The sequence below is a fragment of the Cryptomeria japonica genome, chromosome 5, assembly GCF_030272615.1.
Source record: "Cryptomeria japonica chromosome 5, Sugi_1.0, whole genome shotgun sequence".
NCBI classification, from domain to species: Eukaryota; Viridiplantae; Streptophyta; class Pinopsida; order Cupressales; family Cupressaceae; genus Cryptomeria; species Cryptomeria japonica.
Window position 1 is genome coordinate 564,977,706 of NC_081409.1, and position 27,005 is coordinate 565,004,710.

General features: G+C 38.7%; 1 protein-coding gene across 3 annotated transcripts in view; it reads left to right on the plus strand.

The window, feature by feature from the left end:
- The window catches only part of LOC131074935 (uridine/cytidine kinase UKL1, chloroplastic), a 214,480-nt gene that overhangs the window by 114,134 nt on the left and 73,341 nt on the right, over nt 1–27,005 (plus strand). For all 3 annotated transcript variants that reach the window (XM_058011677.1, XM_058011678.2, XM_058011679.2), the window contains one exon: nt 19,834–19,952. In XM_058011677.1, coding sequence (XP_057867660.1) covers nt 19,834–19,952 — 119 coding nt within the window. The remainder of the gene's footprint in view (nt 1–19,833; nt 19,953–27,005) is intronic.

Below are 27,005 nucleotides of genomic sequence, written 5' to 3' on the forward strand. Positions count from 1 at the left end.
TTAGAATATTGTGCTAGGGGCTGAAATGGTATAGACCTAGAGGTGTAGTGGACTAAACCTGTTTATCTTTAGGCTTTTTAAAGTCCGATGTGGCTCAGAAAGGTTCTTCTATATGGAACCTAATACTGAAGTCACAGAAAGTGATTGAAGATAAGCTTGTTTGGGAGTCGAGACTTAGGAAATTGTATCAGTGCTGACTTTTGGGATGATTCTTGTTAAGGAATTTAGATCAGAGATAGAGAATACAATAGTTTGGTAATATGTAGTGAGGATAGACTTTAATAAGATCACTGCAATGAATATGTTTTACCTCCGATGTGACATATACATATATAACTCTAACTATTAATCTTCTATGATAATATCAACAACTTGCTGGTTCGTGAAACTGCCACAGTTATTGGTTTCGGTTCACAAAAAGTGTCGATGCCTATAAATAAAAGGATGAAGAGTCATGTCCACGTAGGGGCATGACTTCTACGTGTCTTATACCACGTAGAGTCATGACCCTACGACGACATGACCCTTCATTCAATGTTGTTATATATTTTACTTGCTTCAGTCTGAATGAAGCTTTATCCTTAACACTCCCTCTTAGCAAAAGAGGATTGAATTTCATAATTAAGTTTTAAGGAACAACATTCTAGATATACACATTCATTTGACCTGATCATTCACTTAGTAACACTTACTAGTGAAATACTTCATATCTCAGAGAGATATGGATTATCTGATATCCAGCACTCTGGGACAACTACTACTTGAAGTCTTATCAGATTACAACCTTGATTCTAGTGACAATTGTAACATTGTCATTATCACAAGTGAAATAATTTTAGTATCATGATATCCGACACATTTCGGGACAACAAATTAATGTAGTCAATCATAATGTGATTGTTATCATAATTTCCAACATATTTCGGAACAATCATTTAATGATAACAATTCAATAACTCATCATAGCAAATTTAGTATTAAGATTTCCGGCACAGCAACTTAATGTAGTCAATCTTGATAATAGATCAGGCTATTGTGAAAGTCGTCACCTTACAATAGCGATCTTACACTTACATCACATGAAAGATCGTCACCTTCCATGACATAACACATACATGCAATATTGCATTCAAGATATTCATGAATATATCAATTACATATGATTAAGATTAATATCAGAAATTTCCATTATAATTTAGTCATACCAAGTTTAGCTCTAAAGTACTCCACTTTCAACTTTGCAAGAGGTTTGGTGAATATGTCGGCACTTTGCTCTTCAGTGCTGATATAGGTCAATTTGATGACATCTCTGTCTACCATATCTCTTATGTAATGGTATGGGATTTCTATATGCTTGGATCGATTATGAAAAACTGGATTTACAGAAAGTTTGATGCAGCTTTGATTATCACAGTGAATCACAGTGGGGTTTAGGGGCTTCCCAAATAGTCGAACTAGCAATTTCCTTAACCATACTGCCTCACGTGCTCCCATGGAGGTAGCCATATATTCGGCTTCAGTGGAACTTTGAGCAATTGCTGATTGTATTCTGCTAAACTAGGATATCATAGCTGATCCAAGACTAAAGCAACACCCCGTTGTACTTTTACGATCAATGGAACTTCCTGCCCAGTCGGAATCAGAATACCCTTGGAGTTCTATCTCAACATTTTTATACGTCAGGCCAAGTACAATAGTGCCACACAAGTATCTCAGAATATGCTTAGCAGCCATTAGGTGAATCTTATTAGGTTCGCACATGAAATGACTTAACACATTGGTAGGATAACAAATATCAGGGCGAGTGTTTACCAAGGTACATAAGAGATCCAATAATTTGTTTATAGTATGTAGGTTCTGAATCTATTGCTTAACTTTTGAGCTTATGAAGATTTGTTTCCATTGGAATGGATAGAGGCTTACAATCTATCATACCAAATCTGGTCAGAATATCAGTGGCGTATTTTCCTTGATTTAGGAAAATATAATTCTCTTTTTGCCATACTTCTAGGCCTAGAAAATAGTGCAGTAGTTCTAGATCTTTCATATCGAATTCAGCCACAAGATCTTGTTTGCATTTTGCAATGAGGTGATCCTCCTGTTATCAACAAGTCATCAACATAGAGAACAAGTATTAGCATGTCACCATCCGATATTTTGAAGTATATGTTAGAGTCTGCTTCATTTTTGCAATATCCTAGTTTGGAGAGATAACTATCTATACTTGCGTACCATGCCCTGGGAGCTTGCTTAAGGTCGTAGAGAGTTTTTTAAAGTCTACACACAAAGATTTCTATCATGTGTAGCAAAGCCTTTAGGTTGTTCTATATATACTTCTTCCTCAATAACACCATTCAAAAATGCGGTCTTCACGTCCATTTGGTGTATCTTCCACCCTTTGGAAGCTGCAATGGCAATGATGGTTCTTATAGAAGTATATCGGGCAACTGGAGCAAATGTCTCTTCGTAATCAATTCTAGCCTTTTGAGAGAACCCCCTGGCAACGAATATGGCTTTGTGTTTTTCAATACTACCATCTGGTGCAGGTTTTATTTTGAATAACCACTTTGATGAGACAACTGATTTGTCTTTTGGTCTGGGTACAATGTCCTAGATATCATTCTTTAAGATAGATTGGTATTCCTCAATCATTGCATCTTTCCAAGCTTGACATGTTAAAGCCTCTTCAACATTTGATGGTTCAGATTTTGTAAGTTCGGTCATGAGGGCAACATAGCATGATTGACTTCTTGTTTTCTTATTCTCTTTGAAGATTTCATCGGGTTCCACATTATTTTCTTCAATCATCTTTCTTGCCCATAGTGGTCTTTTCTTGTTGTTAGGATTTTCAGCATTCTCGAAATTAGGTGATTAAACTTCATGATTTTCTATGCTATTCTCCCTCTGATTTTCAATTGTAGGATTTTCATTTGATTCTGCGGTTAGATCATCTTCTGCACTTAGAGATAGTTTATAAACAACATCTTCTTCAAATTTGACCTTTCTACTGTTTTCAATGGATCTTTGTTTTGGAATATAGACTCTGTATCCCTTAGTGGTTTCACTGTAGCCAACAAATATGCCTTTCTTCCCGGAGGGTTCTAGTTTGGTTCTCTTTTCTTTAGGAACGTGAATATACACATGGCAACCAAAGATTCTTAGATGGCTTAAATCTGGTTTATTTCCTGTAAAGGCTTCTTCAGGTGTTATATTCTCTAGGATTGAATGAGGGCATCTATTTTGAATGTACACAGCTGTATTTGAGGCTTCACCCCAAAATGAGATATGTAGATTTTGGTCATGCATCATGGCTTTAGCAGCTTCAATGATGGTTCTGTTTTTTCATTCTGCAACTCCATTTTGTTGAGGATTATAAGGTACAATACACTCCCTCTTAATCCCAATAGAAATGCAGAATTCTTTAAAATTTTCAGAGATATATTCACCCCCATTATCTGATTTTAGAGTCTTTATTTTCTTCCTAGTTTGATTTTCCACTAGGGCCTTAAATTCTTTAAATTTCAATAACACTTCATTTGATTCTTTGAGTTATATGAAATAGATCCAAGTTTTCTTAGAGTAATCATCAACAAATATCACGTACTACAAGAATCCCCCTAGTGATGGTAATGACATTGGACCACACAAATCAGTGTGGACAAGTTCTAGTACAATTTTTGATTTGTGTTCACTTGAGGGAAAGGACCCTTTTGAGTTCTTCCCTAGAGCACATCCTTTATAAGTTCCAACATGATCAGATTTTAGATTGGGTAATCCTGTGGTAATTTTTCCTATACAAGGTAGGGCACGAAATGGAAGATGTCCTAATCTTCTATGCTAAATTTCATTAGAGTTTGATACTTCATGATTTAGTGCTTGTTTTTGAGTATAACATAATTTGTATAAACTACCATCTCTAGATCCTATAGGAATAGCATTCTTTATGTTAGAGTATTTAGGCCAGAGTAGAACTTTATCTTCATGGAAGGTGACACGATATCCTTGATCAGCTAGTCTTGAAATAGAGACCAAATTCCTTTTGATACCTGGTACAAAGAGAACATCTTTCAATTGTAATGTAACTCCTGTTCTTAATTGAATTGAGCAGGCCCCAATTCCTTTCACTGGATAGGTAGAATTGTCTCCTATTGTAACTTCTTCAATTGAGTGGCCTTCAAAGGTTTCAAATTGATCTCTAAAACCGGTTATGTGTCGAGATGCTCCACTATCGATTATCCACATATGTTTGTTTGAGTTTAGTTCACTTGATAAGGCTAAGAAAAATAGAGGATTCTCTACTTCCTTGACTTCAGCTATGGTTGCTTGAGCTTTCTTTCTTTCTGGGCAGAACTTGTGAGTGTGTCCAAATTTTTCACACTTGTAGCATTGAATCTTGGAGAAGTCTTTGCTTTTGTGATTATTTCCTCTCTTTTGTTTGAAATTCCTTTTCTTCCCTTTGTTGCTTGTGTTAGCTTGTAGTGCTTGAATTTCTCCCCCTTTGTTTGGACCCAATCCTCTTGTGATTAGTCGAGATTCTTCTTGAGTACAATCATTCTTGAGTTGATCGAATTTTGGTAGTTTCGGACGAGCGCTAATGCCTTGAATAAAGGATTCCCAACTGGATGGTAATCCCTTAAGTGCTATTAGAGATAGCTCCATATCATCTATATTATTCCCAATAGTTGACAATTGTTCTTTTAATTCTGAAATCCTCATGAAATAGGATGTGATTGTTTCTCCTTTGTTCATGTAGATATGTATTATTTGCTGTTTTAAAGTGAGCAATCTGATTGCATTATTTATTTCATATGAGTTTTGAATGGTTTGGAACATATCATAGGCTGAAGTTAGTTTTGAGATGGTTGGGAGAATGTGATCTTTAACAGCATCAATTATGATTTTATTAGGCTTGTTGTTGTGTCTTTTCCAGGTTGTTTTCTCTGGCTTGTCTTCGGGCATCTTAGTATCTTCTTCTATGTATGCATCTAGTTCGAGTTCTTGAAGAATTGTTGTTATTCGAATTCTCCATGAAACGAAGTTGGATGCACCTTCGAGTCTATCCTCCACTCTAACACTGCTCACCATGATTGATTTTCCTTTGATTCTGAATGCAAGTCTGAATTTTTTTTAGACAAGAGGTGTCACTATTTTATTATTTCTCTACCAACGTGGCTCAGATACTATTTTAAGGAATTTAGATTAGAGATAGAGAATACAATAGTCTGGTAATATGTAGTGAGGATAGACTTTAATAAGATCACTGCAATGAAAATGTTTTACCTCCGATGTGTATATACATATATAACTCTTAACTATTAATCTTCTATGATAATATCGACAACTTGCTGGTTTGTGAAACTGCCACAGTTATTGATTCCGGTTCACAGCAAGTGTTGATGCCTATAAATAAAAGGATGAAGAGTCATGTCCATGTAGGGGCATGACTTCTACGTGGCTTATGCCACTTAGAGTCATGACCCTACGGCGACATGACCCTTCATTCAATGTCGTTATATATTACTTGCTTCTATCCGAATGAAGCTATATCCTTAACAATTCTTGGATGGGTCATCCTTCTTTGAGCAATTTCTCTGAGCTGGAGGAAGCAAAGGTAACACATACGACAACTTGGGGTACCAAAGTGATTTGCAAGAAAATGTGATGAATGTCCGTTCCTACAAAATTTGGAAGAGTATAGAAGAGGTAAATATTTTGGAGGTTACAGAAAGTGCTTCGTACTTCTAGTTTGCATCCTATTATTAAATGAAGCTTTAACTGCTTGGATTATGGTAGATGGAATGGCTATCCTTTGAGGTTCTACAAAGTATTTGTAGGATATACCTTACAGAAGAAAACCTCCTTTTGGCAATAGAGATGTGGCCTGTTAGATTATTATGATTTACAGAAGCTACACCAAATGTAATGCTTTTGTGTGGGTGGCAGCTCTCAACAAAATGCTGACCTATGATGATTTGATTAAGAGAGGATTTTGTGGTCCATTGAGATGTAGCTTGTGTGGAAATGCAGAAGAATCAATAGATAAGCTGCTTTTTATCTACTCTTTCTCCTCAAAGCTTTGGTATAAGTTCTAAATTTTATTGGACAGCATTGGGTCCTTCCAAATTCAGTAAGAATGTTACTATGCACGGGCTGGTAGGCTCTGGTAACCTGTAAGGATTATAGCAATTATGAATAGTACTCTCTGGAGGATATGGGTGGAATACAACTCAAGGATCTTTAGAGGAGAAACCTCCTTGGTAGAGAGATGCTGGATTCATATCTGCACAGCTTTCAAAGCTTTTGCCATACTCTGCTACTCTTGTGAGGTGGGGGATTAAAAAACTATCTCCTATTGAATTGGGTGTCAGGAGAGAATTCAAATGTTAAACAGAAATGGAGTATCAACAATCAGCAAAATTATGACACCAACCTCCCTGTTAATGGGGTAAGAGGCAACACATTGATAGATCAGAAAACAAAAGTGATAGTACTAGTGGGGAGTCTTTTTGGACCCCTTTGAGGGAGGCGCTATCAAATTGAACTTTTATGGGGCCACAAGGTAACTGTTGTGACCATTTCACACATCGCCCCATTAAAATGGGGACCCCCTCTTTTTGCTCGGTTTTGCTTGTTTCTCTCTCTGCTTTTTGGGTTTTGGGTTAGTGAGTCAGTCGTCTGGACTGGGGTTAAGCCTTAGGGTTTCCGTTTTGATGTTTTCAAGCCGGTGTCTAGTCCAAATTTTGAAGATTGTTGAGCTTCCTCTCGTAGGATGCAATTTTGAAATAAGGTGAATTTGTCAGGGGGTCAAATGAGTTTGTCTGGGTTCAGTCAGATTTTTGAATGCAAGTCCAAATTTTGCCTAAGTGTTAATGATGGAATTATGAATTTTGTCTGGGTAGTTTTTGGCTAATTTTTGAGAATTTTGATAATTGAGCCCGAGCATTGGAAATGGCCTAATTTTGCCTTGTGAAGTGACTGAGAGTTTAAAATCTTGGTATTTTGGCCTATGGAAGTGAAATCGCTCCTGTCCCTCAGCCAGGGACCAGGGCGAAAATGATATTTTATGCATCTTGGTTATTAATTTATTTCATTTGTCTTGTGCAGGGTCGCCAGGAGATGCAGTTGAGCACGAATTGGAGGTTTTGAAAGATTTTTGAGACTCAAAATGGCAATTTTTTAAAGTTTAAAGTCAAGTCGCTCCTGTCCTTCAGTCAAGGACCAGGGCGAAATGACTTACTTAGACCATTTTGACCTCATTTTGATCAAATTGAAGTGTCAAGGACGCAATGGAAGGTGAAATCAACATGATGGAACGTCAGGATTTAGTCGTTTGCAATAAAAGTTGAACTTTTGCCCTCAAGGACAAAAATCGCTCCTGTCCCTCACTAAAGGCCCGGAGCTTGGTTCTCAAAATTTCACTGTCCTTGCAGGACCAAAGCGATTTTTGGATTGGAAGAGGTAAAGGAGGACATCTTTTGTCCATTGAATATAATTTGAAGAAATTTGCAAACAAGGAAACATGCTATGAAGACAAATCGCTCCTGTCCGTCACTGAAGGACCGGAGCTTGAAATCCAAAATTGCCTTGTCCTTGAAAGATTTGAACGATTTCGCGATTTGAGAAGAACAAGGGAGGTACATTTGACTCGTTGAATATAATTTGATTGTACCTCGAAGAAGAAAATTGGCCCTAGAAGCAAAATCGCTCGTCCCTCTGCCAGGGACCAGGGCGAATTTTAATGATAGCTCCCGTCCCTCTCTCAGGGACCAGAGCGATTCCTCCACAAGACAAGTTTTTGGCGAAGTGAAATGAGTTTTTAAGTTTGAGGCAAGTAAAAGGAGGCATAACGAATCTATTGGAGATCATTTGAAGATTGCAAGATACCAAATGGAGCCCATATTTGCCTAGGCGCTCCTGTCCCTCTCCAAGGGACCAGAGCGATTTCTTCTTAAGACAAATTTCCCACCAAGTTGGAGCAAGTCGCATGTTAAAGATAAGTGAAGGGGAACATAATGAGTCCGTTGAAGACAAATTTGAAAGTTGGCAAAACACGAATGAGCTTATAAGTGAAAGTTCGCTCCTGTCCCTCAGCCAGGGACCAGGGCGAAATCAAGGCGATCTAATATTCCCCTCCAAGTTTAAACCACTCCAGGCCAAGGTATAAGGGGGCAATGATGTTTGGAACGCCTCGAAGAGAAACAAAGTTACAAGGACCGCGAAAAGTGATGGAAATGGTCAAGATCGCTCCTGTCCCTCTCCCAAGGACCAGAGCGAAATGTCTAAGTATGCTTAATTTTGAGGTGCCACTTCCATTTCAAATGTTTAAAAAAGAGTAAGGAACACCATTTTATACTTTGAAGGCAATTGCAAGTTGATACGAACAAGGATTAGCCCAATGAACAAAAGTTCGCTCCTGTCCTTCAGTCAAGGACCAGGGCGATATTCATAAAATTAGTCATTTCCTTCAAAAGCTTCGTCAAGCCTAAGTCATGCAAGGTCCGAAATGTCATTAGAAAGGTGATGAACAAGGAGTTAATATTAAAAGTTGACAATTTTGAGCTAAAATACAAAGTTCGCTCCTGTCCCTCACCAAGGGACCAGGGCGAAAATCACTCAAATATCAAATTTGCCTTGCAAGGGACAAGTTAAGTATGCGTAGAACGAATGGATGAAGTTATTTCTTGCCTTGTGACGTAAGTTGGCAATTAAAATGATCAAGGATCAAGGAGAAAAGCAAAGTTCGCTCCTGTCCCTCAGTTAGGGACCAGAGCGAAAATGGTCTAGGAGGCATTCGTTTCAAAACATTGAATCAATCAAGCTCAAGGTTCCTATTTAAAATGCCAGTTTCAACGTAGAGGAAGTGGTTTTGAACGTGAAAATCAAGATTAAAAAGCTAAGGCGCTCCTGTCCCTCTCCCAGGGACCAGAGCGATGTGGTTTGTATCCCTTATATCTCCCATGTTTTGGCGCTAACATCATTTTGGAATGCATTAAATGTTTAATTTCGATAAACCTTGATGTTTTTAATTAAAATTGGCATTTAATGGGTGCGCACAAGGCATTTAATAATTAATTTTGCCTTTTAAAAATTGAAGCTATTAATTACAAGGCATTTAATTAATTAATTATTAATTTAAATAAAAAGAGGAGTGTGCTTGGGTTTTATTTTTATATTTTTACAAAGTCGGCCTCCATTTTTATTTAAAATTTATTTATTATTTGCCTATTTTCAAAAGTCGGCCTATGGGGATTGAAGAGGTAAGCGCTTATATAAAGGGGGTGTGATATCTCATTTCAAATCATCATTTAATCGTTCATTTGCATGCGATTTGGAGAAGACAAGGAGAAAGTGCGAAATCTCATCAAGGAAGGGTGCGAATTTGGTTAGAAGTGGAGCGAATACTCTATCATCACGTTGGAGACCCCAAAGGTGGTGAAATTAAGAAGGGCGCCTTTGCTAAAGGAGGATCACGTTGAAGACTTCAAATTTCGTTTTTGCCTAGGCGAATTTCTCATTTTTGCATCTTTTTAGAGTTAGCTCTCAAGTGAGGTATGGCGAAGTCTTCTTTTGTCTAAATTTTGAATTTTGATCGTCATAGTCTTAATCTAAATTTTGAATTTTGAAAATTTGAATTTCCAGTAGCTCAATCGTATTTAGGAAATGATAACTCAAGGACTTATCATGAAGTTTCCTAAATTCAATCTTTAATCTAATTTATGTTTATACATTGCAAAATCTATTTCTTATTATGAAATGTTGTGTAGGTGTTACAATGGCGACCCCAAAGGCGGGAGCATCCACCAGTCGTCCAGCTCTCATGAAGGAAGATCAAAAGAACGAAGAATTGGAGACCAAGATCGTGTCTAAGTGGAGCAACATTGGAGATACTAACTTGGGGAACTTCAGTACGAAGAAGTTTCGAGAGGTCCCTTACATTGGCAAGCCATCACCTGTCGCAAGGAGAATAATTGAAAGTGGCATTATCAAGGCGGCCGGCTTCCCTCCAGCAATCCAGTGCCATGAGTTGATGATCGAGTGTGCTCGCCATTATGATCCACAGTCCAGATCGATAGTGTCCAAGGAAGGAGACACTTTTGCTTATCTTTCAGAGGAAGCTATCAGTGAAGCTCTTCACTTGCCAGAACGTAAAGATATGATTTATAAAAGCTTAGAAGGAGCCAGGTCCATGTACGAAGATGATCCAGACACTTGCCTAAGCATCATCAATAAGAATTGGTTACTCAAGAGTCGTCCTCGCCTGAGCAAGATTCCGAACACACCACATAGGATCGACTTCCAGGGGGAGTACAGAGATTTGATAACATTACTCAACCGAGTTACAGGGGCTCCTCAAGCCTTCTATTTTGAGAAGTGGATGTTCTACTTCATCCAAGTGATAGTTTAGGGAAAAGGAACAATGCCACCATGCTCCTGATTGAGAGGATCAAAGAACTTGAACCTGGATGGGACGCTGCTCTTCTCAAGGCTTTCGATCAGGTCATCCACTTGGAGGAACGAATGAAGAATCTTCTCGAGATTCCAATTGCTGAGATCGAGGGAATCGTGTCTAGATTCATTGCATATGCAGGACATTGATGAAGCACAAGTTGCTTACGACATGAACCTTGCTAAATGCAGGACATTGATAAACAAAGAATGGTATAAGGAGAAAAGGCCTCCGAGTATTAGAATTAGTAAAAAGACCCCTATAAGTGACTTTCATAACGAGCATGGTGATATGGTCACCTTACTCAACCGGGTTATGGGACTCCCTCAGTCTAACTTTTTTGAAGAGTGGATGTTCTACTTTATGGAGCAGGTCTTTGCCGGGAAATCCAAGTTCGACTGAGCTCAGATCATCAGTGATAATATCCATACACAGCTGGTCGAACTTGAAGAAAAGAAGTACTTCACCATGACCTCCTACTTGGTTTATTTGTTTGCCCGACACCAGCCGCTGACAAGATTAATCAAGAAGGGTGAAATCAGCAACGACCCAAATCAAGTTAAGGTGTATGAATGCTACCCTCAACTGCACTACTATGACATAGCTCAAAGGGAAAAGATCAACGCTGTTTATGCAATTGGTCAATATGAGCGTGTCAATGATGCCTTTACAATGCGCCTAGTCAGGTTGATGCAAGGGGCATTGCACATAAGGCTCTCAGAGCAGTCTGCCATTTTGGTACAAAAGTATGGCGCCTGGTTTATTCAATTCCCTAGGTTCACCTATATCAGGATAGCCGGCTTTGAGGGAGCTCCGTTCTGACTTCCACGCTATCCAACAGATAAAATAGTTCTTATGGAAGTTGCAAGGCAAGCACGTCGAGCGGGCAGCTTACTCAGAGATAAGAAGCAGTCTGGATTCATCTTCCCTATGATTTTGGGTAACCTCGATGTGCATTTCAAGAATTTCGTGCAAGCCGATGAGTCACTTGCTGAGTTAGCATCTTATGGCCTACAAGAACATTTCCCAAGGAAATGTTTTGATTATGACAATTTGGCAAAAAGAGCCTATGGCAAGCTCTACAGAGCAAAGGAATCAATTGAGGACTATTGGAGAAATCGTTCCAATGACTATGAGGTCCGACGGCGTGAGTATTCTAGGCTAAGTGTCCAGTAGATGCGGCTTTATGAGTACCGTCGGGTCCTAGATCAAGTGACAGATTCTGGCAATTGCTTGCAGGTCCAAGAGTTTGGGGCAGTAAAGTACCTCTTGCCGGGCATTGATTGGTCTTAGCATCCGATTACTGATTTTGAGGCAATAATGGCCGCTCCAGGAAGGTACACCGATCATTGGTTACACCAGCAGATTGAGAGACTAACCCATGAAGGAATTCGATTTACATACCATATGATGGGCAGTCTCGATTCCCAGTCATCGAAAGATGAGGGAACCTCAAGTGCACCAAAGGAAGAGGTTGAGAAACCCGAAAAGAGGAAGAAAGCCAGAGCTAATAGAGGGACTCAGGCATCAAAAAGAACTAGAAGGGAAAAGATCCCTATTAGAAGGCCTGAGGTTAGTTCATCATCCAAGGACCCCAGTTCGGAGGATGACGTAGTTGAGCTCGACTATATACCTGCTTCGCCCTCCCAGAGCGATGTTGATGCATTCGAGGCTAATAATCCTCCGGCACAAGATGAGCTAGATGCAAAGGTAAGGATCATTGGTTCTAGTGAACCTGGAAATCAAGTTGAGGAAGGAGAAATTCCGCCTAATCAAGAGGCTGATATGCATGAACTCACCCAGGGGAGTGGACATGAATTACAATTGAATAGTGCTGGCAAAGATGACATCACCGTCGAAGGAGAACGAAAGGCGGATATGACCCACAAGCCTGACAGAATTGAAGAGCAGCCATTACAAGGGGATACCCGATAGTTGTTCAGTGAGGTAGGGGAGAACTCAGCTATAAGTAAAGGGCTAGATACTGCATCTGTTCCTTCTATGATAGATCAATTGCAGATAGGCAGTGAACCAGCTGAAATTTCTAAGGAGCAAAGTGGGAATTTGGCCATAACATTCGGGAAAACCATTCCTCGAGACTGGTTAGTTGCTCGTGCACAACGGAAGTTAGCCATCAAGCTACCTATCAAAGCTGTTAAGGAATGGATTCGGGACATCAAAGAAAAAGGAGAGCGGATCATTGAAGATGTAAAGGAAACGGCCCACCATCGAGAGACCATTCTGGTCAAATTGTTCGAGGTAAAGAGGGAATGTCTCAAGGTTCATGAGGTGGTTGGTACAATTCTCCCCCTCATGAGGGCTCTTTTTTGGACCCACACGCAGATTCCCACATTGTCCGCTATCCTGGATCCCTATGACATCAGCATCTTTAAAGAATGGTACTGGACCGCCACCATGAAGAATGAAACAAAAGATACCATTAATAAAAAGCAGGAGAAATGCAAGGAAATCTTGAAAAACATGAGGGATCTTGGTGGAAGGATCATTTGATCAATGGTTCTGGGCTGGAAAAATAGTTTATCCGAAGACAAGTTGTTGATGTGTCTTTTGTACACGACCAAACACAGAATAAAATACCTAAAGGTACGTTATCCTCTCTTGAACAAAGTTTCCCGACTGTTGATGATCTCGCCGAAGGATCAATCGGAGTAACTCCAAGGTTTCGATATGTAGGTTCTCTACGTGTGGATAAGCTCTTTGCGGTACAATGTGATTTTGCTGGAATCACAAGGGGACTTACTTTTCACGACCTGAACATCTGATTTGCTTTGGATATTATTGGAACGTAGAATTTCACCGGCCCTTGATTTTGAAAAAAAGGAAAAAGGATAAGGGTTTGAATGGGATCTATTTCTAACACTAAGAACGTAAGAGCAATGAATGACCTTTGATGAAATTCTAACTCAGTCTTGCTTTGACATCCTAGGATCATCTCCACAAGATTATTGCGATCTTCTGAGGAAAGCTTTATGATGTTTAGATCACCGCTACAAGCATGGACATCGTCAGGTTGATGCATATCAATGGAGTGATAATTGAAGTTAAGCTTAAGCTGAATGATTCCAGTTGACTACGCAAGGCAAGTCTGCAATCAACAAACCGCCAGTAGTATGGATATATGAGTTTCACCGTTGATCATACAAATTTCTTCCATTCACGTAATAACATGAAATTAAATTTGAGAAGTATAGAGACCATGCAAATTGTTGAATCGACCCATAGAATTCACCATTTCTTCAATGAAGCTTACAAGTCTTTTGCAACAATATCTTGGCAACAATCTTTGCCTTCTCTTTCTACTCTACTCTAACTATTTGCTACTCTCTGACTATTCACTATTAGCTAACTATTAACTATTAACTTGTACAAATGAGGAGCCAGGGCTTTATATAGAGAACCCTTTACAAACAGACGACTTTGATTGTCTTAAAATCAATGGCTAGGATTACAAGATAGAAACCCTAATTAGGGTTTGTTACAACAAACTTCCTTAGCCAATTAGAAAATTACATTCCCGGAGCGAGGACCAATAGGAAGCAGGGGTAGGTACACGGAAGTTTGTGCCTCCTCCGATGAGTCAGGTACATTGAATCTGGACATGCTGAGGTGGACCAATCCGACTGGATGAGCAGTGACTGGGATGCCACCATGTCCAACGCTTGTGACTTGGTTGATCCTTTTCTGTCTCTGACGTGATGAATGATGTACTTCCTTTGCTTGATATGGCTTCCTTCTCCAGTAGCATATCTCACCCTGAAGTGCTGGCAAAACCTTTCTTTGTCATCATGTGGTCCCTTAGCGTGGCGAAGTGAAGGTTTTGGAGGTAGATGGTAACTCGTAGAACACATGTAGTCCACCTTTATGCCTTTGGAATGTCCTTGATGATGATGGACTAGAACAGGTCGTCCTTGTCTTGGTCTGATCCTCCTCCATCTGCAAAACAAACCAAAAGATGATTAAGGACACATGATATATTTATCCCCATCATAGCATTTCTTACCTTAAATCATCAACAAAAAGGCATTAGAATGAAATTTGCTCAAGATCCTCCCCAGGGACAGGCCCTATAAGAATTTCGCTGTGGACCCTTTGGAAGGGTCAGGAGTGAAATTTGTATTTTAGCTCAAACTTCATCATCTCCTTGCCTTGAATTTCCCTTGACCTTTGAATTACTTTGTCCTGAAGACATCATTGATTTGACCTCCTAAAAGACCAAAAGAGAGGATTTAGCTTTGGACCTTGGCCAAGGACAAGACCTATAAGGAATTTCGCTTTGGACCCTTTGGAAGGGTCAGGAGAGAAATTTGCATTTTAGGATAAAATCTTCACATTTTGTGACAACAACTTGCTCAAATGCATGTCCAAGGATGCCTTTAATCTCAATCAACACTAGGCTTGATGCGAAATTGGAGCAAAATAGAGGTTTCAAGAATTTCGCTCTGGACCCTTTGGAAGGGTTAGGAGCAAATTTCATCCTTTAGGCAAAATATTCATCTTCCAATGCTTTCAACCACCTCTCAAGGAAAGAACACATCAATCCACCTTCGAACATGCCTTAGAAACTAACACTTGGCCAAAACTAGGAAGGAAATGAGAGTTATGGGGATTTTCGCTCTGGACCCATGGAAGGGTAGGAGCGAAATCCTCATTGTTGGTTGATTTTCCACTTCATTTATCCAATTCTCTCTCAAACTTGATCAATTTCAAGGTCCTTTCATCATAATCAAGGCAATCCACCATCAAACTAGCTCCAGACAAGGCTAACCTAAAAAAGAAGGTCAAATGGAGGATTTCGCTCTGGACCCTTTGGAAGGGTCAGGAGCGAAATTCTCCTTCTAGGTTGATTTCCATCATTTCATCGCCTCAAACCTCCTCTCCAAGGCAAATATGCATCCAAGTCTTCCAAACCATGCCTTAGAAGTTCCAAACTTGGTCAAGTTAAAGATTAAAATAGAGGAAATATGAATTTTGCTCAGGACCCTTTGGAAGGGTTAGGAGTGAAATCCATGTCTTAGGTCAAAATCTTCATTCCTCAATGCTTTCAATCACTTCCTGAGGCAAGAACATATCAATCTACCCCCACTGTCCAAGGAACAAAGATGTTAGCCCAAACAAGGGAGAAAATAGTGTCTAGGGAGAATTTCGCTCTGGACCCTTTGGAAAGGTTAGGAGCGAAATTCACATTTAGGCTCAAATCTTGACTTCATTTCTCACATTTCTTCATCCAAACAAGTGTTTTGCCCTCAATAATGCCTGGGAATGAGCTCGTTCTAAGTTTGGGTCAAAGTAGAATGTCTTATGGAGAATTTCGCTCTGGACCTTTTGGAAGGGTCAGGAGCGAAATTGAAATTCGCTTTGGACCCTTTGGAAGGGTCAGGAGCGAAATTTGACATTTTGGTCTATCCGTCAGGATTCATATATGGAAGTGACATTTCCTTATATCTTTCTTCTTTCTTATACTTTAAGTTATATTCCATATATACTGTGAGGATGTTTGAGAGTGGTTTTGGACCTCCAGGAGTTATAATGCAAATTCTAGTTTTTGGAGGATTCTTCAATTTTCCAGACTTAGTCAAATTTCAGGATGAGGATGACATTCCAGACAGCCAAATTTCAGGACATTTGAATATCAGGATGACATTCCAGACTTATCACTCACCAACTTGACCTAACTCAAACCTTCAAAGAGGATATTCACTCACCAAGCTTCATTGACCTCCTCAAACTCAAACAAGACACAATTAGCAACAAGAGCAAAACTTTGTCCTAAGGAAGACTTTCAAAGATGACCCTAACTCGGAGCATCCACTGACTCACCTTTAGTTAAAACAGAGCCTGCTATCTTAGTGATCCCTCTGGCAACACTCAGCATGCAAAGGCTAATAGACAAAACTCTAAAAGACCTAGAAACAAACCCCAGAAAGCAAAAAAGTAGGGGTCCCCTTTTGCAATGGGGCGATGTGTGAATATGTCACAACACAAGTACAACCAGATTGGGAGGATAGATTGAGAATTGACAAGGTCGCATACTCCACGAAGGACCTAGAGTTTGCCAGTGGATTGCATTCTGACATTTTATGTTTTCATGCTCATTGGTCCGACTGGAAGGATGGGTTAAAGCATGTAGATCGCCACTTGGAGGGTATGCAATATAAAATACGCCATCCTCCTATGCCTCAAAGCATGGTGCTGTTCCAGCTATGCTTCAGATTTCAAGACTATGTTTGGGCAGAATGTGCGGCAGGTCAGGACGTCTGGAAGGAGTATTTGCATGGCGAGGATGAATTTTTGGAAAAAGGGTTTACAACAGAAAAAGAGAAAGTGCTTTCATAAAGTGCAAAATTCTTTTAAAATCTTAAAAAGCACTTTTTGGCCATAAAGTTCATTTCTAACTGCCAAAACAATTGTAAATCTTGAGCTCCGTGCATGTGCACCTTTTGAGCAGCTTTTTGGTAGTTATTAATTACCTTTTTGGGTAGTTATTGTTTCTCCTTTTGGTGGTTGTTGATATTTTGCCTCCCATTTATGGGCATAGGTATTATATTGTATTGATGAATCTCGGCCACTTGTTTTGTTTTAACCTTGGCCATTCATCTAAGTTTGAAACTCTATTTAAAGGGGTTGGTTTTCCCTTATTTTGGTAAGAAGTCTAAGATTGTTGTTGAAACTCTGCCGAAATTCATGCAGAATTAATGGAAATTAAAGTTGTCTTATTTCTTTGTGAGTGCATGTCTCCTTCACCATTTAATATTCTTGTTATGTATTTTGCTTTCAGATAGTATTTGATAGAAACCTTGGTGTTCATACCATTAAGGATTGGCTGATTGCCATTCCCCCTGCATGGTTAGTCTGAACCCATTTATGTGCTTAGTTCGGTTGTTAAACATCAAATGAATGGATGTCAAATTTTGTATTTATGTTTAGTAACATGATAATCCAACTCCCTTCGAAGATTGCACTAGATTTTACAACATTCTTTTTCTTTAGCTGATAATGTTAAATCTGGTTTTTTTGAGGTTTCCGTCTATCTTCCTGGATATGCTATCCTAGATAGATTAATTACATATTTTCTATCCCTTTTCCCTTCCTTTTTTCTTTTTTTTAATCAAAAGAAACTATACAGTCAAGCTGAGATAGTATCAATTAGAAGCAAAATCAGATGATATAGGACTGTTGAACTTTAGGGGACTCGTTCGAAACCGATTCCGTCTAACCTTAAGTCCCCTTTGTGTTTCCAGCAAAACACATCAAACTGCTATGCTATCCCGCAGTCAAGACCTGACAACCAAAACATTGAGGTAATCCCCATCGATCAAATTAACACAGCATTAGGGATTTCCTTATCTCAAGAGAGGATAGGCTTCTTAGTATTTTTATTCTGCGTTGGCCGGATGAAGTCGTAAGTTCCACGATTTTAGACACGTCAACAGTACGGTGGCTCTCTTTTCACAGGAGTCAAAACTAACAATGAAGCTGAACAGGAAGTGCTTGTGGAATGTTTGGTCACAACGGCATCAAAGGAGTATGGAAATTCAATTGTGGAAGTAGATTCTCAGATTTTGAATAACACATATGCAGAGGCACTTGTCCTAATTGGAATCTCAGAAGATTTGTAGAAGAAGACTTGATGCTAAGTTCTAAATTCTCCAAGGCTAGCTTTCAACAATGTAAGCAGAAACTCAATGATGTAAGACGTTTTGGCTAATCTTGGGATAAATCAAGAACCTTTAACAGCTCTGTTTTAGTCATCTTCCATCTTCTTGGAATAGTGGAACAACATTTAAGCTAAAAGCCATCTTGAGAGTAGTAGAGTCTAACATTAAAGAAGATTGAGAGCTATATTTGTTTATTTGAATGGATATGTATTATTATTCAGTAATCTCAGGTGGTGGATGTCATGTATTTTTTGTGAAGTATCTTTAACATATGTGAGATATAATTGTTATTTTATTTTGCAACAGAGTACCATAAGGCTGTGTTGGTGTTTTATACAGCAGTATGTAGTTGGCTGTAGGGAGATGATTAAGCTACTGTGGTTGGCTTTATAGGCCATTTTCGTATGATGCATCCTCTAGGCTTTCTAGCTTCTTTCTATATGTACTTGAATTATCTTTACAGGGCAGGGGTCGCTGTAGAACCCCCATCTATATATATTCTAAAATGAAATGTTAAAATCTTTTAAAATGCAATATTAAGTGTCGAGGTAAGTGGTTAGTTGGTTAAACAATCATAACTTTATTTGTGTGATATAAATATGTAATGAGCTGATGATGTTGCTGAGAGATTTTGATGTGGTATATTTGCTACTCATGTGTTACTATTTGCTACAGTATAGAATATCATATGATTTTTTCTCCATTTTTCTTGTCCAGTCATGTTCTTACACCTAAATTTGTGTATGTTGATAAATAGAAAACAGGGAGGATTTTAGATTTCTTGCTTCATGTTTTTTTAAGTAGCTGAGTATGGCAAGATGAGCTCTAACAAGCATGGAAAATTGGAAAATGAAATGCTAGTTGAATTGACATAACTAAGTGGAGGTGTTAAAGAGACAGCTCAATAGTCAGTAGTACTAGTTACTACCAATTTCATTTTATTGAGGGTTTATGTCTGTAATTGAGTTCAGCACTCTGACTTTGAAAACATGTTATTGACAATCTGTTTGCCTATTTTTTAAAAATTCTATTGAAGAAACTATTAGCAAAGATTTTTTCCTTTGAACTAGTTAACTTCCCAGCATCCAGTCTAGCTCCAACGTTCTTAACCAGTAAAATACTGCACCTAAATTCCTACTCATCAAAGAAACTGCAATGGGGAAGATATTGACCTATTGGTTCATGTTTTTTGATTGAATGATAAGCCTGAAAATATACAATTAGACAATACGATTGTTAAGTTGGTCAGGTATTGTGGTGTACAGTTAATCCATACCAACTATACAAATTTATCTTGGTTATGAGAAAAATGTTATATATAGTTTCCTGAGGACTACTTATTAAACCATGTTTTATCATATCACAAAACTTCACTACTGTCCCCTATCATTGCAAATTTATATCCTGGTTGAGAAGAGTTTTGGTTCTTGAAGTTTTACTTTCTGGTGTTAACTGGAATTTATTTTTAATGCTTTATAAATAAGTCTCTTATATACCACAAGGAAGAAAACATTATTTTTGAGGGTTTGTATTCTTCAGATTCAAAGAATGTGGTGTTATTACAGGTATATTGTGTTTTATAGGTAATAGAACTGACCATATTTAATATTTCAAAATCTGATTGATCTTTGTAAGTTAAAATAGTGACAGGCATTAGAGCTTATTTCATTCATGACCTTCTCTCATTAATTTTAATGTTTCCTTTTTCAGATGCATTTGACACTGAACAACTTCTTGAGTGCATCACTAAGTTGAGGCAAGGACAGTCTGTTCACATTCCAATTTATGATTTTAAGAATCATCAAAGGTGTACTGATAGGTTCCGTAAGGTATTTCAGTTACAAAATTGACTAATCTTTGATTTTGTTCATGCAGTTTCAGTTTTTTCTTATCATATTGCTTGTAATATTTAATTACACAAATGAATTGGTTTTATCACATTATAATAATAATAATATGGTAACATCATTAATCAAGTTTATTGAGATCACTTGCCTGTAGGGTTGATCATTAATTTTTCCACCAATTTAAATAGTTGAAGATTTTCTGAACTTTTCTTAAATTAAATACACCAGCCTACAACTTAAGTCCCCATAGCAAGAGTTCTTGACAGGCAATAAGACTCACTGATTAAAGTATATGATTTTATCAGTGATATGTTATATGAATTGGTCATATTTTGACTGTGTGTCAGTTTCCTGTCATTTTGGAAATGTACAGTGCTTGTTTCTTTTGATATTATTATATATTTAGCAAATTTTAAAACTGGTTACTAAAAATGATGGTTCAATAAGTTAGGAATTTTCTGCACAGATCTTTTATTTTTCTGTTTGAATAATTAGAATGAATAAATCTCAACTATTGCTTTTAAATGAAATGGACCTCAGAATATTGCATAGGCATTGGAGTTCTGTCAAATGAAGCCTAGTCAGTGTAGTTTTACAATTTTTTTGATGATTTAATGGAATGCAATTATTCAGACAAAACTTCCTTGCATTTGCAAAAAAGAGTCATGTTTGTTTATGGGTGAAATTAATGTTATGAGCGTGTTTTCTTTATGTTGGTCAAATGAGGAATAAACAACTTGTTATCCCTTATTTTTGTCAATGGGAATAAGACAGCCAACTGAACCCTTCAAAGAAGTTGGAATCTTCTTTACTTATAATCACCATTTCTTGGTTCTAAGATGTTTTAAGGGACTAAAGTCTCTTAACACATAACTGACATCAGCACTTTTGAAGACGTCTCGAATTTTGGGGTTTATCAAAACAATGAATGAATGGGGATCAATCCATTCACTATATGGGTTATGATTTCAGAGAGGGCACAAATATGTAATCGATGTGATCGATATCATATATAATGGTCATGCCATTGCAAGTTTTCTGTTGCAGTCAATACTCCATGTTCATGGTTCAGAAAGTGTTTTGATCTTATGTCATGTCATTATTGCAGATTAAAATCTTAACATATGTGATTCTATTACCAAATGAATAAGGCATAATAAGCCCACCATCAAGTTAATTTTGGAAATTGTTTGTATTAAAGGGGCAGATGTTAATTATCTATGTATCAGGTTAATGTTCAATATTGCAAAGCAAAAGTTTCTTTTGTAATATGGATTTATTGACGGGTCATTTAACATCGGCACATCATTACGCGGATGCCTACCAAATTCATTTTTGAATTAGTTAGTATTGTTATGAGCAAATGCACCTAGAGTTGTGTAACTAAAGGTGGGTCCAAGTAAAGTAAGGTTAATGTTTGCATGGTGTCTCTCACAAATTGATTTATTAATCAATTAATTTAATAAAAACCATAGAAGTAATAATCTTTCAAAATTTGAATGTAACTCATAAAAATGGTGGGTGTGAGTGAATCTGTAGAGCACAGAGCAGGAGAAGATTTTGAACAAAATCACAGAGAGGGTAGGAAAGCATGGAAAAGGTCGAAACGACTTGTTGCCTTTGGGAGCCAAGGTAGGCGAACAAGGAGATGAAGGCAGCGAGGATAAGCTCTCAAGGGATTCTTGTAACAAGACGCTTCATAAAGGGCTACAGACAATTGATGTTACAGAGGAGGCGAAAACATATTTGGATTTTTTGGAGGATTTAGCAGTAATTTGGAGGTTCATAGGGCGTTAAAAAAGTGGGGTTGAAATTAGGGCATGGATTGAGGTGAATTGGAAGACACAGGAGATAACTAATTTAATGCCCAATAGTTTTTTTTATTGTTATTTTTGCTAATGAGGAGGAAAGAGATAAGATTTTGATGGGTGGCTTATGGAGTATGGGGGATTTTTCGTTGTATATGCAAAAATGTTTTCCTAAACTTAACCCTAACTTGCTGGAACCCTATGAAAATTCTATCTAGATCAAACTTTATAATCTCCCAATAGAATAGTGGTCGGAGAAATGTTTAGAGAAGATTGGTAGATCTTTAGGGACTTTAATTGGTATTTATGTAGATATTGTCAATGCCGATTCATATTTGTATGCATGCATAAAGGTGGCGGCTATAAGGAAAATCCTAGAGGAGGTTAGGCTTTTTGTGGCAAGGGCACATTGGATACAAAAAATTGAAATAGAAGAAGAAAAGTTCTTTTGTTTGAAATGCAGGAGAAGAGATCGTAATGAGGCCAATTGTAAAGAGAAACCAAAACTTTCCAAGATATGGGTCCCCAAACACATCTCTTGAACTAGGGGAAATAGATCGGCGACAATCTAGAGACTTGTGGTGAGTGTGAAAACAGAGGAAAGGCCTATGAATCAGAGCGAAGGTTCGAAACCTAACCCTCGGTCTCTACCAATCTTAAAGAAGAATAGCGAGAATGGGAAGAGACAAACAAACATGATTGATTCCCCAAATGAAGACAATATGATCCTGCAGATTTGTTGTGACGTATTCAAACATCGCCCCATTGCAAATGGGGACCCCTACTTTTTTTGATTTCTGGGGTTTGCTTTGTAGGTTTTTAGGGTTTTGTCTGTTAGCCTTTGCATTTTGAGTGTCGCCAAGGGGATCACTAGGATGGTAGGCTCTGCTTGAGCCAGGGGGAGTCAGCATGTGCTCCAGGTTAGGGTTTCTTTGAAAGTCTCCCTTAGGCCTAGTTTTTCTCTTGTTGCTAACAGTGTTTTGTTTGAGTTTCAGGAGGTCAATGAAGCTTGGTGAGTGAATATCATCTTTGAAGATCTGAGTTAGGTCAAATTGGTGAGTGATGAAGTTTGGAATGTCATCCTGATCTTCAAATGTCTTGAAATTTGGCTGTCTGGAATGTCATCCTGACCTTCAAATGTCCTGAAATTTGGCTAAGTCTGGAATGCCATCTTGATCCTGAAATTTGACTGTCTGGAAAATTGAAGAATCCTCCAAAAACTAGATTTTGCATTATAACTCCTGGACGTCCGAAACCACTCTCAAACATCCTGACAGTATATATGGGATATAACTTAAAGTATAAGTATTTCTTATACTTAAATGTTTTTTTCCATATATGAATCCTGACGGAGAGACCAAAATGTCAAATTTTGATCCTGACCCTTCCAAAGGGTCCAAAGCGAATTTCAATTTCGCTCCCGACCCTTCCAAAGGGTCCAGAGCGAATTCCTCTATAGGACATTCTACTTTGATCCAAACTTAGAACTAACTCATTCCCAGACATTATTGAGGGCAAAACACTTACTTGGAGTGAAGAAATATGAAAATGAAGTCAGGATTTGAGCATAAGGAGGAATTTCACTCCTGACCCTTCCAAAGGGTCCAGAGCGAAATTCATATGAGACCCTTTTTTCTTCACAAAACCTTGAAGTGAATGCTAACTTGGACTGGAGGATGATCAGGAGAGGCCTAATAAGTTATATCTAAGCCAAAGAGGGGAGGAAAAAGGTGAAAATGAGCCTAAAATGAGAATTTCGCTCCTGACGCTTCCAAAGGGTCCAAAGCGAAATTCAATTTTCCTCTATTTTTCTCTTTGACTTGACCAAGTTTGGAATTTCTAAGGCATGGTTTGGAGGACTTTGATGCATATTTGCCTTGGAGAGGAGGTTTGAGGCGATGTAATGATGGAAATCAACCTGGAAGGAGAATTTCACTCCTGACCCTTCCAAAGGGTCCAGAGCGAAAATCCCCATAGCTCTCATTTTCTTCCTTGTTTTGGCCAAGTTTTTGGTTTCTAAGGCATGTTTGAAGGTGGATTGATATGTTCTTGCCTTGGGAAGTGATTGAAAGCATTAAAAGGTGAAGATTTTGCCTAGAATATGAATTTTGCTCCTGATCCTTCCAAAGGGTCCAGAGCGAATTTCTTCATAAACCTCATTTACTTCCTTGCTTAGGCTACAAACCTTGTTCCTTGGTTGAAGAGTGATGTATTTTTGCCTTGCAAAGAAGATTGGAGTTGAAAAAATGAAGGATTTTAGCCTAAAATAGAAATTTCGCTCCCGACCCTTCCAAAGGGTCCAGAGCGAAATTCTTGGAAACTCCTATTTTCTTCTTGGATGAGGTCAGGACAGTGGTTCCTATGGCATAGGTGCAAGTAGAGTGGTGTATTTTTGCCTTGCAAGGAAGATTGGAGTAGAAAAATGAAGAGTTAAGCCTAGAATGTGGATTTCACTCCTGACCCTTCCAAAGGGTCCAGAGCGAAATTCCCCCAAACCTCTCTTTTTCTCAATTTTGTGCCAAGCCAAGTGTGGTTTAGGGTGAATTAGGATTGGAGATGTCCTTAAGCATGGCTTTGAGTTGCTAGTGATCACCAAATGTGAAGGATTTTGGCCTAGAAGGAGAATTTCGCTCCTGACCCTTCCAAAGGGTCCAGAGCGAAATTCCTAAATTCCACCTTTTCCTTTCATTTTTGTGTCAAGCTAACTGTGGATCAAGGTAGATTCAGCTTGGAAGGACCCCTAGGCGTGCCGTGTCAAGCTAAGTGTGGATCAAGGTAGATTCAACTTGGAAGGACCCCTAGGCGTGCCTTGGAATGGATTGTGGCCACCAATGACCAAGATTTTGAGCTAGGACAAGGATTTCGCTCCTGACCCTTCCAAAGGGTCTAGGGCGAAATCCTAAATAGGTCCTGTCCCTAGCCATGTTTTTTAGCGAAATTCTCCTTTCTAGCCATTTTGAGGGTCAAGCAAGTGTTGCATGTATGGGAGAGGGATCCAAAGATGAGAGTCCAAGTATAGAAAGTGAAAATGATAGACCTTGGTGAAGGAAAACAAGCAAGTCAAGAATTTCGCTCCTGACCCTTACAAAGGGTCCAGAGCGAAATTCTCAATTTCACCTAATTTGCTCATGATGAAGGTCAAGTTGTGGATTCCTAGGCTTTGGTGAAGAGAAGGATGGCGTATGCTTACCTCGGAAGGCATTTTGGAGTAGAGACATGATAGAATTTGTCCTAAAATGCAAATTTCGCTCCTGACCCTTCCAAAGGGTCCAGGGCGAAATTCTAAATAGGTCATGTCCTTGGCCTAGGTCCAAAGTGAAATCCTCTTTCTGGTCTTTTGGGGGTCAAATCAATATCTTTAGGAGAAAGCAATTCAAAAGTCAAGAGAAGTTCAAGGCAAGGAGAAGATGAAATTTGAGCTAAAATACAAATTTCGCTCCTAACCCTTCCAAAGGGTCCAGAGCGAAATTCTTATAGGGTCTGTCCCTGGGGAGGATCTTGAGCGAATTTTATTCAAATGCCCTTTTGTTGATGATTTAAGGTAGAAAATGCTATGTTGAATAAATTTATATTGTGTCCTTAATCACCTTTTGGTTTGTTTTGGCAGATGGAGAAGATCAGGCTAGGACAAGGAGGACCTATTCCAGCCCATCATCATCAAGGACATTCCACATGCATAAAGGTGGACTCAAGGTGCTTTGAAGCATTGGAAGACTAGAGGTGTTCAAGGAGTTGCCAACTATCTCCAAAACTTTCACTTCGCCACACAAAGGAACCACACGATGACAAAGAAAGGCTTTGCAAGTGCTTCAAAGCAATATGAATTACCAGAGAAGAAGGAAAGACTTGACAATAAGGGGGCCTCATCAAGCACATGGAAGTCAAGGAGGTACGCTGCTCATCAAAGTACATCAAGGACAGAGGAGGATTAACCAAGACACAGACGTCAGACAAGGTGGCATCCCAGTCACTGCTCCTCCAATCGGATTGGTCCACCTCAGCATGTCCAGATTAAATGTACCTGACTCATCCGAGGCGGCACAAACTTCGGTGTACCTACCCTCGCTTCCTATTGGTCCTCACTCTTGGAATGTAATTTTCTCATTGGCTAAGGAGGTTTGTTGTAACAAACCCTAATTAGGGTTTCTATCTTGTAATCCTAGCCATTGGTTCTAAGTCAATCAGAGTCGTCTGTTTGTAAATGGTTCTCTATATAAAGCCCTGGCTCCTCATTTGTAAAGGTTAATAGTTAATAGTCAGAGAATAGGAGATAGTTAGAGAGAATAGTCAATAATTAGTAGCATTTTAGAGTAGAGTAGAAAGAGAAGGCAAAGATTGTTGCCAAGATATTGTTGCAAAAGACTTATAAACTTCATTGAAGAAATGGTGAATTCTATGTGTCGATTCAACGATTTGCTGGTCTCTATACTTCTCAAATTTAATTTCATGTTATTAGATGAATGGAAGAAATTTGTATGATCAATGGTGAAATTTGTATATCCATACTACTAGCGGTTTGTTGATTGCAAACTTGCCTTGCGTAGTCAACTGGAATCATTCAGCTTAAGCTTAAATTCAATTATCGCTTCTTCATTGATATGCATCAACCTGCCGGTGTCTATGCTTATAGCGGTGATCTGAACATCATAAAGCTTTCCTTAGAAGATCGCACTAACCTTGTGGAGATGATCCTAGCATGTCAAAGCAAGGCTTAGTTAAAGTTTCATCAAAGGTCATCCATTGCTCCTATATTCTTAGTGTTAGAATTAGATCCTTCTCCGACCCTTATCCTTTTCCCTTTTTTAAAAATCAAGGACCAGTGAAATTCCATGTTCCAGTGATATCCAAAGCAAATCAGACGCTCAGGTCATCGAGTGTAAGTCCCCTTGTGATTCCAGCAAAATCACATCATACCGCAAGAGCTTATCCACAAGTAGAGAACCTACATATCAGAACCTTGGAGTTATTCCTATTGATCCTTTGGCGAGATCTTCAGCAGTCGGGAAACTTTGTTCAAGAGAGGATAAGATACCTTGTTATTTTATTTTGTGTTCGCATGTGCATGAAAAACACATCAACATGATTCCAGAGGAGGCCTGAGAGACTAGAGGAGAGATGGTTGACTTGGTGAGGAATGAGGAAATTTCAAAAGGGGAATGGGAACTAGAGGAGGATGGTGAGGGGAATAGGTTAGGGGTTGTAGAGGTTAGACGCATTAGCCAATCAG